Source organism: Acanthochromis polyacanthus, chromosome 4, assembly GCF_021347895.1.
Source record: "Acanthochromis polyacanthus isolate Apoly-LR-REF ecotype Palm Island chromosome 4, KAUST_Apoly_ChrSc, whole genome shotgun sequence".
Lineage (NCBI taxonomy): Eukaryota > Metazoa > Chordata > Actinopteri > Pomacentridae > Acanthochromis > Acanthochromis polyacanthus.
Genome location: NC_067116.1, coordinates 27,169,750 through 27,187,758, shown reverse-complemented (window position 1 = coordinate 27,187,758; position 18,009 = coordinate 27,169,750). Strand labels below are relative to the sequence as shown.

General features: G+C 39.3%; 1 protein-coding gene across 1 annotated transcript; it reads right to left on the bottom strand.

Annotated features, from left to right (window-relative positions):
- Positions 1-516: 516 nt before the first annotated feature.
- Positions 517-17,278, bottom strand: hs2st1b (heparan sulfate 2-O-sulfotransferase 1b). The gene is made up of 7 exons (XM_022191998.2): positions 16,685-17,278; positions 9,331-9,572; positions 5,107-5,192; positions 4,567-4,705; positions 4,376-4,473; positions 2,929-3,086; positions 517-1,629 (listed from the first exon to the last, which is right to left on the bottom strand). Exons 1-7 carry the CDS (start codon positions 16,806-16,808, stop codon positions 1,403-1,405), a joined length of 1,074 nt encoding a protein of 357 aa, XP_022047690.1. The 5' UTR covers positions 16,809-17,278; the 3' UTR covers positions 517-1,402.
- Positions 17,279-18,009: the final 731 nt, after the last annotated feature.

The following is an 18,009-nucleotide window of genomic DNA, read 5'->3' as shown; positions in this document are numbered from 1 at the left end:
GATGTCTTGATCTAATCTGAAATTGGGAGTGGGCCAATCAAGAGTACTGCAATGTAATGGAAAAATGATTGACTGCCAACTGGAAAGCTTTTTAAGATAACACAAAAGCTGTTGCCAGGGAACACAAAAGTTAATGAGACAAACAAAAACTATGGTGAAGGAACACAAAAGTACTACAAGGTAATAAACTAAAAGTTGTTGTGAGATAACTGGAAAATATTGGTGAATCACAAATCAAAAATAATTTGTGGTGCTCCCTATAGTCAAGTTCCAGATGTTAAGACTGGCCAGTTGGAAACTGTTGAATTGCACTATGGGAAATGCCCCATTCAGGGGATTTGATCAAACAGATTTGATTTCAGTGAACATACAATGAAAACCGTTTAGTAATCCATCTCTCTCAAGTCCTAAAACTTCCTGAAAAGGCAAAAAAATCTAATTCAGTAGATTCAGCAGACACACACTGGATTCAATCAATAACTCTTGGTCGAGAAAATGAGAAGCAAAGAAGCTCAGTCATTTGCATTTCTGTATTTATGTTATTGTGGTAAATGTGAAACAACAGAAAGCCAGTAAGAGTACACCAAAACAAGAAGAAGTGCGACCGTGGAATTACTGCAAAATTAATAATAAGAAAACGTCCTCTACATTATATTAAAGGCACTATCAGTCTCTGTCTAAATGAACCCTGTACTCACACGTTCTACTCTTAGTATCTTCCTTCAGCTTGTGGTCCTTTTGCAGACTAAAAACAGCAGCTGTCTGTTGTATCAAACAAACACATCACTATCTCTCTGATAAAATATTGATATGATGTGTTAAACGTGTAAAAATTGAGAACATCTCAGTGGCATAAAAAATTACTAGTCACGCACCAAAGGATGCAAAGATCCAATCTATTTTCTTTTGCTACCATTTGGTCCAAAAACATGTTAATACAGCATGTACAAATGCAGCCTCGGTGTTCTGCTATTTGTAAACAAGTATTGGTGCACAGAAGGTGTGGTGTGCAGTTAATATATAAACCAGATAAAACTTACTTCCTATTTCAAGAAAATGACGTTTAAATACGGCTCTACTGCTTTTATTTTGATGGTTTACCCAAAAACCAACCACAGATCATAAGACATCAAAGGCTTCTTGTGTTTGGATTTTGAGATGAACCAGAGTAAATATTTTAACCGCTTTGAGGAGAAACTCTGTCTCACAGGTCAGATTTAGTTTTATCAACAGCTGCTCCAGCTTTTCAAAAATGAAAACATTCCTCATAGAAATTGCACTGTACAGTCTAAAAGGGTGTTTTCTTAAGTCCAGCATCATTTAGTGTCTCTTGACCTCCCAGTGTTTATGACTTCTATTAGAGTCTCTGTGCAGTCTTGGTGTCAGTTTTCCGGCTGCACATTCAGTTCACTTTGGGGTAGATCTTTTCATAGAAGAAGCTCTGAGGCAGGACATGAAGTTCTCCGTCCTTTTCCCGGACGGCGTGGGCGCGAACAAATTGAAACTGTTCGAGGGCAAACTCGTAAAACTCATTTTCGATTTTCCAGATGTTGGACTGCTGCAGCTTGGCGATGGTCTCTTTGGTGGGAGGCTTCTTCTCCGTGGTCTTTCGCAGGTGGGACTTTTTTCCTAGAAGAACAAAAAGAGGTTCAGCAACCACGTCAGTAAACACATAGTTAACATTCCACTGAACTGAAATGTTAATCATGAATGCTAACCTCCACTAACAGCTGGAGATGAGCATTTTAACTGACAATCAGCCATGTTGACAGTCAATAATAAACTGAATGGCTAAAATTTTAAAAATACAGTGGACATTTTATATATGCTGCTGAAATCACTTAATGTTCACCGTAAAAGTGTCTCAGTTACATCAGGAAAATTTAAAGAACAGATATAGCAAGCACCAGGTTATTGAATTGTAAATGAAATACCAAAGCATAATACAAAATAATCTATTTTTTGGGTTTTAATAAAGCAAACTGTCAAATATATTCTTTCCAAAGACTTTCTATTGGAACCTTCCTTTATAATTTTAGGTTTATAGCCCAAGAACTCTAGATTTACAAAAAGTGAGCAGCTTTTTGTTGATATTTGTTTAAAGACTGATTGCATTGCATTGGACAAACATAAGAAGACCAAGTGTTGGACAGTGGCTTAAACCAATACTGCTACACTTCCATTGGATTGAATCACTTACCTACTGAGAGGAAAAAGGACCCGTTTGAAAGTATTTGGAGACCTTTTATAGCCTATGCAGAAGGTTCTGACTTAACTGATGATCAAGAGGAAGATGACGCCTAAGAGCTGCTTTATAGATGATGATTGGCTTGATGAATCAAAAAGTCTCTGCATACTTGCATCAGGGGGCATTACTGTGGAATTGTATTTTGTGTCTGAGAGGGTGTTCTGTTAAAAGTTTGTATATGCCACTTAAAATTGTAAGATACAAATAAACATATTTTGGAAAAACAAAGTCTATTTAAATTGTGCCTCAACAGCTGGTCCAACAAAATCCAAAGTATTAAAAGCAAATGAGCTGCAATCGTCCGTTTTGTTTTTTATTTACAACTTAATGCTGCAGAGTTCATTGACACGACTGTCACAGTTAGCAGTTGGACAGCGAGAAGGTGTGTTTGTTTTATCCATTCATATAGGCGTTCAGCAAACACACTTGTAACTTCATTTCATTAAATAGTAAGAGGCTCCATCTGATGGTGCAACTGGGTACTACAGCTAACCCATAATAGATTTACTGACATGCGTGTCCTCTCGTCCTACGGCTTATTGGTTAATATATTTTAACTGGTTATAATATAAACAATAAATAACCCATTTAGAAATTCAAATTCATGTCCCTAGCACCAACAGCTCTCTATTAAGGACACCACAAATAAAAACACAAGGAGTAATGTGTAGTGTTGCTACCTGTTTTGTACAGCTCTGTGGCTCCCTTGAAGAATCGTGGGAGTGCCGCCTCCAGGATCATGATGAAGTCCTCCAGCTCCTCGGTTACGCCAACTAACAGATACTCATTCACCAGGTTGTATTTAGCCTGTTCCAGAGCCCATCTACTGCCAGCATTCCTGCACAAAACACACAACAACACATATCTGAGATCAGTCAGTGTAGATGTGTGACCACCAACCAGAGGCACTTCTGCTGTTGTCAGGATGTACATGGAAAGGTCAACTTTCTGATAAATAACTCAAACAAACAAAAAAGAAAACTGTGATTTCATTGCAAAATCTAAATATATGGATTAGAAGGGAAAATAAACTGTAAAAATATGTTTGAGAAGGCCTGAGTCCGCAGAAATTGTTAGCTAAAACCAACAAAGAAACTGTTAAAACAGATGGAACAAAAGAATTATTTCCCAAAAGATGAGCACTTAAAATATGCATAGCTAGAAGTAATGGTTAAAAACATGTTTTTAAAAAGTACAGGATATTATTTTCTGTAACAATAAAGTACGCAACTAAAATCCTCATTTCCTGTTGTTTGTGGCTCTAGTTAGAACCTTAAATCCACAACACTTGGATGATAGGTGATTTTTCTAGAGAAAACCTTGTGATTCTACCCCAGATTACCCCAGATAATCCCCCCAGCACTATAGAGTGAATGAGTGGCAGACAGCAGCAGTGGCACAAATTCTACTTCTAATTTACTGTGTCAATCACGGGTAGTCAAATTTAAACTGTTTCTACATGTATTCAGATTTCCTGTTCTGTCACTATTCTCTGCTGCCCCCTTGCTAAGGTCGGGTTCACATTACAATATAAAATCTTACTGGTTTTGAAATCACATTATGTGTTGCATCATGAGAAAAAAAGAAGATAAATACAATTATTGTGCCAGAGGGAGCAAAGCACCGTCTGACATGATCTCATGTGGAAGCAGACAGAACCAAAATGGAGACTGTTGTAACGCTAATGACACTTTGTGTGGGAAAAAAAAATCCAAACACACAAGCAAAAGGCTAAACAAATCTGGATGATAAATAGCTGGAAAGATGTGAACATCTGGAGGTCAGATTTTAACGGTCAGTTTTAGCAGCTGTAGCTAATGTTAGCTTTAAGAGCAACAATGTTAAGGCAACAGGTGCTACCTTGATAATGGTAATCATCCAGATTTTAACGGGCAATTACCAATGCTTGATATGACACATACTGAGTCTATAAACATTTTGGGAAGTTTCAGACCAGATCTGTACACGCTCCAACATGACCAAATACTCTGTGCTGAACAGCAGGGAGGAATCAGTCCCAAACACCTGCAGTGTGAGTCTGGTTTGAGCTAGCAGCCTAGAACAACAGTTTGGTGGTTAAACAGGGGGAGACGGAGCAGAGAAGGGTGTCAGATGGAGTAAACTCACCAGCACTCTGAATGGTGGCCGCAGAAAAAGGGAATCTGCAGCCAGAGTTTCTCTGGAGCACAGTCAGACCCTCCTGATGACACACACTCATCAAAGGTCTGAAACACAACAGAAGCATCAGTGATCATGGCGTCCAGATGAAAAAATAAAACATTTATTTAAACAAAAACAGATGAGCTGTACATAAGGACCTTCTTGTCGCCTTGTTTCCTTCGCCGAAGTCCTGGTCTGTAGTCGTCTCCAAACCGCAGGAAGTAGTAATACGACACGAGGCGCTCTATAGGATCCCGCACCACATTTATGTACATTGGCTTTCCCTTCACACTGTATCTGGACAAAAAGAGAAGGGCGACACATTCTTTACAGATTTACACAGAACAAATGCAAACTGAACGCTCTCAATACAGCAGACCATTAAGCTGCCACCTTTATAGAGTGATTCACTGTTTACTGCATTTAGCAGCCAGCTTTCCCATCAGTGAAAAGGTGGCAGCATGAGGCAGGAGTGAGAGTGAAAGTTAACAGGATCTCTCTCACTGAGAAACACTTAGAGCATTAGGATAATTACCTGTGATCACCGAGATGATAGTGTCAGGGGAGATAAGGACAACAATGCCATTAATCAACACTAAAGCACATGTTAGCAATCAATACATGACCTCCCTTTATCTGCTCTGCTGTTTGTAACTAATCTGGATATTAATGCTATTACAGGAAATGAAGGGCCTTACTTGGAGAAGTCCAGATAAGCTACGTGGCCGTGGTAGAAGCCGGGCTTCATCTCTCTCCACGAGGTGACGTTGCTGACAAAGCGCACCTGGAGACAAAGATAATGGAAAGTAATTATGGAGCTGCAGGGAAACAGCAACAACAAAATGTCTGCATTGTGTTGTGCTATATTTAAGTACAAACTTCACTGAAGTATAATGTAGAGTTAAGATAAAACAGATCAAAACACTTTCTGATTAACTCTGATTCTCAAATCTTGTCACTGGCCTTAACCCCTTGACGCCTATTGTCCCAAATTCGCATCATACCACTTTCATTCAGACTGCAGCCGAGATACCATATCCATTCCCCCAATGCCGGTTTGTGCACATTCAATTTGTACCTTAGAATCTTTTTCAAGCACTGGTTTCTCGTAGGACGTAATTATTATCTATCTGTTATTATTATCTATCTGTTCTATGTGTAAAAGATAAATGAACAATCTCCACTTATTTTAGCACCGGCTGGAAAGCAAAAACACAAAGAAATAAATTCAGCCGTCATGGGGTTAAAAATAACAGTTTATAAGAGCCACAAACTGTGAAAACAGAAAGAACAGTCACATCATCTTTTGACCATCTGTGAACTACTCAGTAATTGTGATACTTTTTCAAAATTACTTTATTCTGGGTGTCTCATTTTTTTTTTAAAAACTTCCCAAAATAATGCATTTGCCCTAAACACATCCTGCAACAATCTAAAAATTCTGTGCACATTAGAGGAAATGAGATGCCTTTAATGACTCAGCACGACAAGAATTCACTGACTTTGGCTGAACTGCAGGCTGTGTACACAGAGCAAAGAATGTAAATACTAACATATCTATAGTATTTAGAGCCACCATTTAATCCAGAATTGGTAACACATGTGGGCATTTGGAAAAATGTTGAACATGTTGATTCCAGGTCTGTCCATAAGAAAAGAAATTCCACTGTTTTCTTCTTTTTTTATGATTTTTAGCATTATAACTGTCATCCTGCACCAAAGACATTCCCGAGTTCTCTCCATGGCTGTGTTGTTTCCATATAATGCAGTGAAAAATAAGCCCACAGTGAGTAAAAGTGTAACACTAGCAAATAAGATGCCACGAAATTGCTGGGAGTTCAGAATGTTAAAGCCAGAAAAAGAGCCAGAATTAGTAAATATACAGCCCCCCTTCTTAGCCCCTCCCATCAGACAATCACACACTTCAAATGCACAAAAATAAAAAAGCTACAAGCCTAACACTGCTTCATTTACCCCATCCTGCCCTCACTGTGTTGGTGGGTAGTTATGCTGTCTCACTTAAAGGTGAACATGTAAATCCTTTTCTCTCAGACTACTTCAATTACAAAAATACTAGAAGATTAATATAAAAAATTCTGCCTTGTGTGCCAAAAAATATTGCCTACCTCACTTTTAATATTCATCACAAAAAGTTAAGCAGACCGAAATGAACAAACCCTGAAAGCTAAATGTGAGGGTAAAAAGTTAGACTGCACAAATATAAAAGTTAGCGAAAGGAAAAAAAGTGATTCTGGAAAGTCATAACCCTCTAATCCCCAGTAGAAACTACAGCCCCGCTCACCAGCATAAAATCTAAATACATTATTTTACAATATGTTTTGTTTTTGCTTCATCTAAACAAAGATCTACATTGCTGTCTTTGACACAAACACACTGTGGTTTGAGAAAAAATAGTCACACATTTTCGCTGGTTTTGGTTCGTCTAGACGCCATTACTGGATAAAAGCGAGAATTTTTGTGTATTAAAATGAGTTGTGATGAGACGACAGACTGAATCTTTTCCTCTCATCTCTTGATCGTGTTCAGAGGAGCCGCAGTGTTTGAGGTGCTGCTGGTGGCTGCTGTGAGATGGCAGATGACAGGATATTACCTCAACACGAGCAGCCTGAAATAATGCTGCAGCTTTGGGGCGTTTACACGAGGTGACCTGTGCTGCAGGTTTCACAAACATCATCAGGTTGCATGTGTGGAAACAAACACACTGAAGAGATGGAAACATATTTAAATAATCACAGATGATTAAAGGCGACGTGTTTAGTTTTAAAAATCAAAACTGGTTATCGATTTAGTACTTTTTTGTATTTTTTCTGTTAGTTGTCTGAAAAGAATGTAACCTAATTAAAAAAAAAAACATTTGAGCCACAAACTAAAAAACCTCTGAACAGCTCTTGAGCTCATCATCTGTGATGTGCTGCTTCATCAGAACATTTAACCAAATCAAAACTTAAAATTGTGATATTTCATCAAAACCCCTTTATTCCACATGTCAGAATTTGTTGCAAAGGTTTCATTTTTGGCCAAATTTTGAAAGAGACTTCGAATAAAGGGATTTTGATTTAACATCTCAATTAAACTTGGTTCATTTTATGACAGAAGTAGAAGTTTAAGGACCAATGGAAAGTTGAAAGTCTGACAATTCTTTCTGTTTTTACAGTTTCTAACTGATAATAAAGGGGCCTTTCAAACTAGCTGTCGAGGTTTGGGCTACTGAGAAATTTGGCACAGAAAAATGTACCAGAATTGTCTTTGAAGCGCTCAAATGCTGCATACGGTCTCACAACTGAGCTGATTACTGTTCTATCTATATTGAGAAAAGTGGAGCATATTTATAATGAACAGAAATGATACATTAGATCCAGCAGAGCAGTTTCAGCTTTACACTTACACAAAGAGGGGCTGCCTTTTTTTGAACAACCCTGAGGACACACCCACCCTGTTCAGAGAACATTATTGGATTTGTCAGTGGGCAAAAGCGCCTCTCGCCTGTGTTTCTACTGACTTTATGACTGCACTTCATGTTCCCTCCATCTGCTGTACCTGTAATCTACAACCCTTTAATCCATGACAACCGCCTTCCTGGAAAATGCTGGCAGTTATGACAGCTTAATGAGTTAGAGTTCTGAAACCGTAGCCTTAAAAAATGTAGCATCCAACAGCAACAACAAGCATTGCCTCATGTCTTTACATTAACAAGTCAATCAGGAGTTTTCAGTGTGAAGCCTTCATCAGTGAGAACAAAGGAATTAGAAAGAGAAGCTGTGACCAAAGCAGAGAGAAGATCAACGAGTTAATCAAATAAGTCAGTTGTAGTTATAAAATGAATGACCTTCAACTTGCCATGCATACTTAGTTCCATACGCATTCTTATAATATAATCTCAACACAGGATTGTAATAATCCTCTGAACCCTAAAACCCACCAGCAGCTTAGAAAGGCTGCCAAGATCCCACCATTTATCAGCCAGAAACTGTAAAAACCGAAAGAATAACTGCATTTGAAACTTTCAGATGGTCCTCAAACAGCTCCTCTGTGATGCACCGTTCCATCAGCAAACTGAACCAAATCTAAGCCGAAAATCGCGGTATTTCATCAAAATTACTTGATTCTGTGTCTCGTTAAAAAAAACAAACCTGAATTAACTATTAACAGTAATCTGATTCTGTGAAAGACAAAAAATTGTGTTCCTCAGCCCGACTGAGAAGCATGATTTGACTCAGCTCTGACCAACAGTAATGTCACAAAAATTCAGGAACTTTTCGGTTGACTCAGAGCAGAGAGGAGACATGTATGGAAACAAATTAAAAATGTAAGTAGTAAAATATCTATTAAATGCAGTCTCTCAATTTTCCACTGTCGTTAACACATGTGGGTCAACTTTTGATTTTTCTTTGTTTCATGACTTATGGCAGCAGAACTGTGTCAAACTGGACAAACAACATTTTTGAGTTCTCTCTACTAGTCATGGTTGTGTTGTTTTCACAGAGGTGTGCAATGCAGTGAAAAATCAGTCCACAGTGAGAAAGAATTTGAAAGATGCAAAGAAACTACTTGGAGTTCAGAGAGTTAACATAAGAAATATTCACAATAATATATCTATTTTTGACACCAAGTTTTGTGTTCTCTTACCCTGAGATTTGGTCGTAAATAAATCTTTTACATTCATGTGAATATATTTATGTTAAAACCAGCTCAGCACACACAAAAGACAACTATTTCTAATTCCAGATTTTCAGCTATGCCGCTCAAAGCTCCTAAAACTCGTCACTAGTGCAGCATTTGTTGTAGCATCAAAGGACTCTCCTGTCTGTGCTTCTTTGTAGTATTCAGTGATGTATCAATAGCATCACGGTGAGAGGTGCACTTTTCATGAGAGCTTATTTCTGGCTGGAAACTGTTCTCACCTGGTCCTGTAAAGACATGACAGGGTTGTTTTTGGTCGTGTTGATGTGCAGGACGTGGAAGTGATTCTTCCCACAGAGGTCGTAGGCGATGTTGGTGAAGGATGTGCTGGCCGTCTTGGGTACTCTGTTGTAGATGATGACCATGTCGTCTTTCTCAGGCAGTGGCGACAGTTCCCGCCCGCCGCCATCTTCGCTGTGACGCTGTTCCACTTCAACCACTTCGTGTCTAGCAATGGTACGTTCTGAATGGAACAGAACACACAACGTCTGTCATCGCTGAGCAGATACCGTCATCCCTTTATGCATAGTCCTGATAGTGAAGCTCAGAGGTAGGAGTGACGATGTGGTGCTGCAGGAGTGCAAAAGGTGTTTAGGAGATCATGTTTATAGCTGCACCATGAATGTCTGGATGAACCAAAATACTGGCTGACAAGATAACTCTGATAACAGAAGAGAAATATTCCAGTGTGATATCGATAAAAAACAAAATGCCAGAATCACATCAGTGTTTCTAAAACAAAACAAAAAAAAACACACAAAGTGAAAATTGTAACCAGACTTGATTACAGTGTTTCAAAGACAAAGGCAGAGCAACACAACAGGGATTTGAAACTCAGTAATAAAAAGGTGCCCTGACTTTCTGTCCCTACTGTGGAGCTTGTATTTTCATTAGAGAACATCTAGATACACTCAACAAAAACAAAAACGCAACGCTTTTGTTTTTGCTCCCATTTTTTATGAGATGAACTCAAAGATCTAAAACTTTTTCCACTTACATAATATCACCATTTTTCTCAATATTGTTCACAGATCTGTCTGAATCTGTGATAGTGAGCACTTCTCCTTTGCTGAGATAATCTGCCCACAATAAAAGGCCTCTCTGAAAGGTGCAGTTTTATCACACACCACAATGCCACAGATGTGGCAAGATTTGAGAGAGCGTGCAATTGGCATGCTGACAGCAGGAATGTCAACCAGAGCTGTTGCTCGTGTATTGAATGTTCATTTCTCTACCATAAGCCGTCTCCAAAGGCGTTTCAGAGAATTTGGCAGTACATTCAACCAGTCTCACAACAGCAGACCACGTGTAACCACACCAGCCCAGGACCTCCACATCCAGCATGTTCACCTCCAAAATGATCGGAGACCAGCCACTCAGACAGCTGCTGAAACAATTGGCTTGCATAACCAAAGAATTTCTGCACAAACTGTCAGGCAGTCTAAGGCACACCTGTGCACTAATCATGGTGTCTAATCAGCGTCTTGATATGGCACACCTGTGAGGTGGGATGGATTATCTCAGCAAAGGAGAAGTGCTCACTATCACAGATTCAGACAGATTTGTGAACAATATTTGAGAGAAATGGTGATATTGTGTATGTGGAAAAAGTTTTAGGCCCCATCCACATGAAGACAAACCGAGGTCTAAACGCATAAGTTTCTTGCCGAATCTGCATATCATCCACACGAAGACGGTGTTTTGGGGGTCTGTAAACGATCATTTTTGAAACCAGGTTCCAGAGTGGAAAGATTTTGAAATGCCGTATACGCAGCTCCGTGTTTACTGGCTCTCCGCTACTTTTCAGATCCACTTGCGTCATAGTTTCGTATCTTCATTGATACGCATGCACCACACGTGGCAACGACAACAACAATGGTGGCGTACAGTGTAGCAAATGTGCTGATGAAGCTAGTGACCCTACTATCCCTGTTGCAGCAAAATCTCCTTCTCAGTCACCACAGAGTTGAACAAACAATTATCGAGGACATATTACGGCCCACTTATGCTTCCCGGCTTGCTCTCTGTTTACAACTTTTGCCGCAAGTGCGCATCCCCACTGTTTTTTTCTTCTGTTTGCGTGTGTTTCCGTCATATTGTTACAGCGCCCCTAGAGGTCTGGCATGTGTTTTATAGCGTTTCCATGCGTATCGAGTGCATTCATGTAGACGCACACATTTTCTGAGACGCCTTCGTCTTTATGGCGATCGTTTTTGGACTGTTAAGCGTTTCGTCTTCGTGTGGATGGGTCCTTAGATCTTTGAGTTCATCTCATAAAAAATGGGAGCAAAAACAAAAGTGTTGCTTTTATATTTTTGTTGAGTGTAGCTAGCTTTTAAATTTAACAACAGAGAAAATACCTGCTGTTCAGCTGAGAAGTAATAAAATCACTATAAGGTGACAATTTATAATTTGACATTTAAGAAATATAGCACACTTGCATATAACTTGTGATATTGTTCTAATTCTGCTGTCTACTGTAAAAGATGAAGTGAACACTGGCAGGTTGTAAACGTGGAACTCCACATGAGTGTGGCATAAGGACAGCAAGGCTTGTTAGCGAGCCTTAATTAATGAAAACAACACAGTCCTTCAAAACACAATAACATCGAAACAAGTCATTAGGCTTGGATGATAATATTGACAGGAGGCATAATTAAATGCGTTTTCTGCCTCTTCTTTTCTCCACTGCAATATTAATTAAAGCCAATTACTGGATGGCCTTGTGAGGAACTCAGACCGGCTGCATGATGCTCAGACCAGCGTCCTGCTGTTCAGCCAAGCCTCAGAGTCTGACACCACAAGGACAGATAAAGCTCAGGAGGAGGCAGAAACATGTCTGCAGGAACACTGCTCCTCTGTTTGAAGGCAGATGGATGATCCATTATAATTTCCCTAATCTTAAAGATTAAACACAAAATGGCATGTCTGTGTATATGCAGTTAGGTATGTTTGAATTCATCTCAAATCATCAGAGGTCTCTCATTGGACAGCTTCTGAATCCAGAGCCTTTAAATGGATCATGAACTTTGGACATTCAAAATGACATATATCAGTCCCTCCAGGAATTTGCGATGTTGCAATCGCACGAATTCACACAAAATCAACCAATCTCCTTGCAATTTTGTCCAATCACCGCAACTTTCCCGCAATTTTGGCCCACCTCCCGTGAGTTCCACCAATCATAGCAGCTCCCAGCGCAAATGTAATGCGCGTACGTCACCGAATTCACTTCCTTGTTTATGGTTTGAAGATGCAGACGTGTGCGATACTAATGTCTCTCATTTACCAACAAAAATTGATGCTGAAGACCGTGATAAACAATTAATTCACTGATGTTCTTCACCAAAGCGGAGCTAAACTGTTTTACACCTGTGCAATATTGTGGTGGAATAGCCTACAAAAAAAAAAAAATCATCGACTGATACACACTTTTTTTTTTAACATGAAACATATTAGAACGGCTGAAATGAGCGAACAACAGACCAGACAAATCACCATGATGGAAGCTGTTGCATCCAGATCCGTTAGACCAGTGGTTCTCAACCCTGCTCCTCAGGACCCCATGTCCTGCATGTTTTAGATGCTTCCCTGCTCCAACACACCTGACTCAAATGATCAGCTCGTTATCAGGCTTCTGCAGAGGCTTGCTGATGAGCTGATCATTTGAATCAGGTGTGTTGGAGCAGGGAAGCATCTAAAACATGCAGGACATGGGGTCCTGAGGAACAGAGTTGAGAACCACTGCGTTAGAGCACTGAAAGATTAGATTAATTATTCCAGCAAAGAACACAGCGGAGTTATGTGACGATCAGTGTGTGTGAATCCTTCCTCCGTTACCCACAACACTCAAAAACCGACTCAGGGATTTGAATGAAAATTTAAGGGTCGTCAGAAATGATACAAGGACCAAATGATTAGACTTCGGCAGTGGTATGGCTTAAAGTTTGGATCAACGGATTTGTTAAGGATTTCCCATTGAGGTAGCGGCACGGTAACCATGGCAACAAGTGAACGCTACCTCAGCAGCCTGCTGACGATCACATGATTGTGATCCTACAACAAATCTACCACTGTGGACATATCGAAAACGGCACAAGGAACAACTGATTAAATTGTGGGGGTGTTTCTGAGTCCCATCAATTCCTGTCGCCCCCTGCATAGTTAGGTCACGCCATATTAAACCAGTATCTGGCTGCTGCTAATGTCTCACCATGGTGTGCCAGCTTTTGTGGAAATGGGTCGGAACGTTAAATAATTAATATCGGAATAAATATTGTCAATTACAGCGTTGAAACATGTTCTACAAGTTGGAAAAAATGCAGCTTTTTAGCAATTGTCACTGTCCCCCGCAATTTTATCACAACAAATAAGCTTAAAACATCGCAACTTTTATCGCAATTTTTTTTAGAAAAGCTGCCTTGAATTCAGGCATTTTCGGCCACAACAATCATGAAAAACGCCCGCGAAATCCTGGAGGGACTGACATATACAGCGCCCTCCATAATTATTGGCACCCCTGGTTAAGATGTGTTCTTTGGCTTCTAATAAATTCATTTTTTTTTCTAAATAATATAGGACCACAATGAAAAAAAGAGGAAAATCTGATTTTCTAATGTCAGATTTACCTGAAACCAGATGATGTTTATCTGCATGGGCTGTTCTCTCTGAACATGTGCCATAATGTATTTAAGTTCATTTGTCTTCATTTACATCATTGTTTTACTGAATATTTTAGGAGTTTTTTGATAATTGCCAGTCGACCCACTTACAGCTCGTTTTTCTCACACTAAATTCTGAAGCTATATGGACGACAATATTGCAGAAACAATTCAAAATAAAAGCCTGACATTTTCACTGTAATTTCTCATCTCATTGATTCATAATCTGCAATACTGGACAAGTAGATCTAATAATTTCTGACTGTGTGAGTTTAAACATGTTGTGTGTGTTGAACAGCACACAAAAAACTGATAATGCAGACGTTATACAGTTTCATATTTGATCTCACTCAACCAGAAACTGTCCGAAGGAAAAAAAAAAGAAATAAAGAAACTGTCCGATCTACTTTTCTATTATTGCAGATTCTGCTTCAGTAATAGTTTCTGAGCTTTTGACGTAGCCTCAAACAACCGACATGCATTTATACAGCTCATTCCCCTCAACATTAGCTTTATTTAACCACTACTACCATTTTATCTTGAAGATGTCCACTCAAAATGGCTCAACAAAATCCACATTCACTAAGTCATCACACAACTGTCATGGCTGCTGGTCTCAGGAGTGACATCCCAGCAAGCAGTTCACGTATAACATACAACTAACACCAACATCACTGTGCAAAACATTCAAGCTTTTGAAATGCAGAGATTCATTCATAGAGATAGATTCCTGTCCATTGTTTATTCCCATCAGATTGCTCCCAAATTGTTTCTGCAGCACAACAACAAGCACAAACATGCAGTCAGAGTTATAAAGAAGTGTCCTGAGTCCTGCAGCAGATGGTCTGGTCTCCACACACTGCTGATCTCAACAAAACTATTCATAGCACTATTTTTCTAAGCATCTTCAATTTTAGAGCCTTGAACTTTCCCACAGGACTGTACTTTGGTCTGAAAGTAGATAAATTAGAAATAATTACTTTTCTCCTCATCCTTTTCAACCTGTTTGTGAGAATATTTCCAAAATGCTACAGAGCATGATTTTTAGAAATACCATGAAGAAAAATGAAGAAGAAAAGCTACAGAATAAGCTCTACATTTAAAGGTGGAAAGGATTTTCTCATGCAACAATTCAATGGACCTGATGTACTAATACACTGGACTTACTGCATATTAATGTGAAATTTCTGCAAGCTTGAACAGACATGTTGAGTGCTCTCATTTTTCACTTTTGAATGACATGTGTGGAATAAGGTACTGTGCAGCAAAGAATGATTCATTGTGGCCAAACCAAAGTATATTATTCCTGTGCAGAAGCCTGACCTGCAGGCACTTCAGGTCTCTAAAACGCTGCAATATGTGCTGTGAAAGACCAGCTCAATATGCATTGTGGTGAAAAAAAGACTTTTATCTGCCGACCAGGACATGCTGAGACAGTTAGGACTAAACCGAGGTTCAGAATCTATGGCAAACTGCAAATTAGTACAGACTCATGGAGAACCTTTATTTATCCTTAAGGGGTTATTAGAGCTGCACAATACAGTGCAAGCATTCAAATGTGTGGAGTAGTCACATGACAGGAAGTGTGATGTAAATGAAGACAAATGAACTTAAATACATTATGGCACATGTTCAGAGAGAACAGCCCATGCAGATAAACATCATCTGGTTTCAGGTAAATCTGACATTAGAAAATCAGATTTTACTCTTTTTTTGGTCTCACATCTGTCCAAATTGCTGCAGTAACTGAGTGGAGACTAGAAGCTTCTCTGTGCACAGTTGTCCAGCTAGCTTTAACTGTAGCTTGTGTGTGAGGTGTTTAGGGAACATTTTAAATTGTAGTGTCCATCTATAAATAGATCTTTTGCAGGTGAGACATTTTGGGGATTTTTTTTTTTTAAATATTCAGCCTCGAGAAGATACTCAGAATTCAGATGAAGAACATTTAAAGTCACATTTTAAAGCGGACTTGTACATTAGCAAGAATGTAGCACATTTCAATCTGTTTGTTTAAATGTGAAAGTCCAATAGAAAGAGTTAGTCTCCAACATAACTGGATAAGTAATTGTGATTATAGTATTTATGAAAATAATCGTGATTATTATTTTGAACATAATTTTGTAGCTCTAATCAGTTGTATGGAAATGTTTTGTCTACAGAAAGGATGATGTTGACCAAAAATTATATTCTAATTTTTAATATCACTATATACACAAAACAGAAAAGCAAAATAACTTGATGCCATTTTTTTCCAGTATAGCTCAGCAGAAAAATAAATTAAGTGTTTTTGTTTAGCTTTTAGATGTAGAACATCTCCTGACAAGATGCAAAGTGAATTTAATGCTTCAAAGAGTTTTTTGAAAATCTGAAAATTTGAGCACAACTGGTGCTGAAACTGGGGTCTGACAGTGACATTAGGGAGGACGAAATTCTGATACCAATATATTGGCCAACACTGTTGATTTATGTTGGTTATTTTGAACAAGGAAAATGATGGGGTCTTTGTTTATTACCTTTTCAGCAGCATATTTCACAAATCAGCAAACAAAGCTTGACTCCACACCACTGTCTGCTCAGCTGTGATACGTACTCTGCTACATGTGCTGCAGTCAATGCTGAGAGGAACTATGAAATGACAGCATTTCTAAATTACACCAAGTATCTTTTTCTGCTTTGTGTTATGTAACAGCAAGTTTACATATCAGACAATTCATCCACCAATACTGACATCTGTGATAAGCCAAAATCAGCAATCTGATTTACTGATCAGACTCCAGCCATGATTTGAAGCAACATTATTTTCACTCCTTGATGTTAAACATTTTGTACAGATTTTGAACTAAGCACTGCACTACCACAAACATGATATTAATTATAAGTAACCCGTGCTAACAGAGTGAAGTTGGGGTCTTACCTAGTTTGGCTCTGGCCTCGTCCAGTTTCTGGATCTGGTTCTCTATCAGCAGCATGGCTACTCCAAACGCCAGGACAGCCAGGAGCTGGATCTTCTGCGGCATCATGGTCCGTAAAAGCCCCATTAAACAGCAGGATGAACCATACCGCGGCTACAGGCAGCTGGACGCCGAAGACTCTCAGATCCACCGCTGATCTCTGATCCAGCAAAGGAATGGTCTCTGTTTACTCTAAATTTTGATTTACATGAAGCAAATCAAAGTAAATGCCGTTAGCGTTAGTTGCCGGGCGCCATCAGAGCTGCAGTTAACTTATCGTTAGCAAAACAAACTAACAGTGGCTAGCTGCTGCGCTAACAATATTAGAGAGACGGAAAGCTCACACGACCGTTATTTTCATTCACACTGGAATCAGCTTGAACCTCCACGACGGCGCGTTGAGACACAGACAGAAATTCAGTGAAACAGCTCCAGGCTGGAAACAAACACAGTTCAAACCGCAAAGTTCTGAGCTGAAGCTTGTTGCTGCAGGTAGCAGCACTGGAGGGTTCTGTTCTGCTTCTTCTGCTGCTGCTGCGCCGCCTTCTTCTTCTGGTGCTTCATCACTAGTCACCGCAGTGTTCAAGCTGCATGTCGCCCTCTGCTGGACGTAGCCGTGAAACGCAGGGAACCTAATAAAGATGGTTTTAAGACCAAAACTGTTCAGCAGATATTTAACTCTCCTGTTGTCCTCATTTACAGGCACCAAAAAACATTGTTTCCTTGTCTGAAAAAAATCCAAAAAAATTCAGCAAAAAAATCCCCAAATTTCTGAAAATTTGCAAAACCTTCAGGGAGAAAATTCCAAAAATTCCTTAAAAGTTTCCCTTAAAGGATATATTTTTGTAAAAAAAAAAAAAAAAAATCCCCCAAATTTAAAAAGAAAAGTCTTGTAAATATTTTCAAAAAATGAGAAAAAATCTTCCAAAAGAAGTGGCTCATGCTAACGACCACCATTAGCATACAGGGATGGATATAGGTCATAGATTATATAGGTATCTATGGGTGGACTGGTCATCTGGCATACCGGGTACTGTTCCGGTGGGCCAGTGTCAAGTGGGGCTGGTCAACAGGTTCCCCTGGACCTGTAATCAATAAATTGTAATGACATTTTAAATTTCACAGGTCGCTTCTATTAACCCAGCGCAGCTTTTCCAGTGTTTATGTCGTTGGTTATCAGCTCAGGAAACACACAGACCAATTACATACGAATTCAGGCATCCCACATGATGCCACTCAGCCAATGAAATCTCTGCATTGTAGCCGCTAAGCAAGCTCAGTTCAGAAA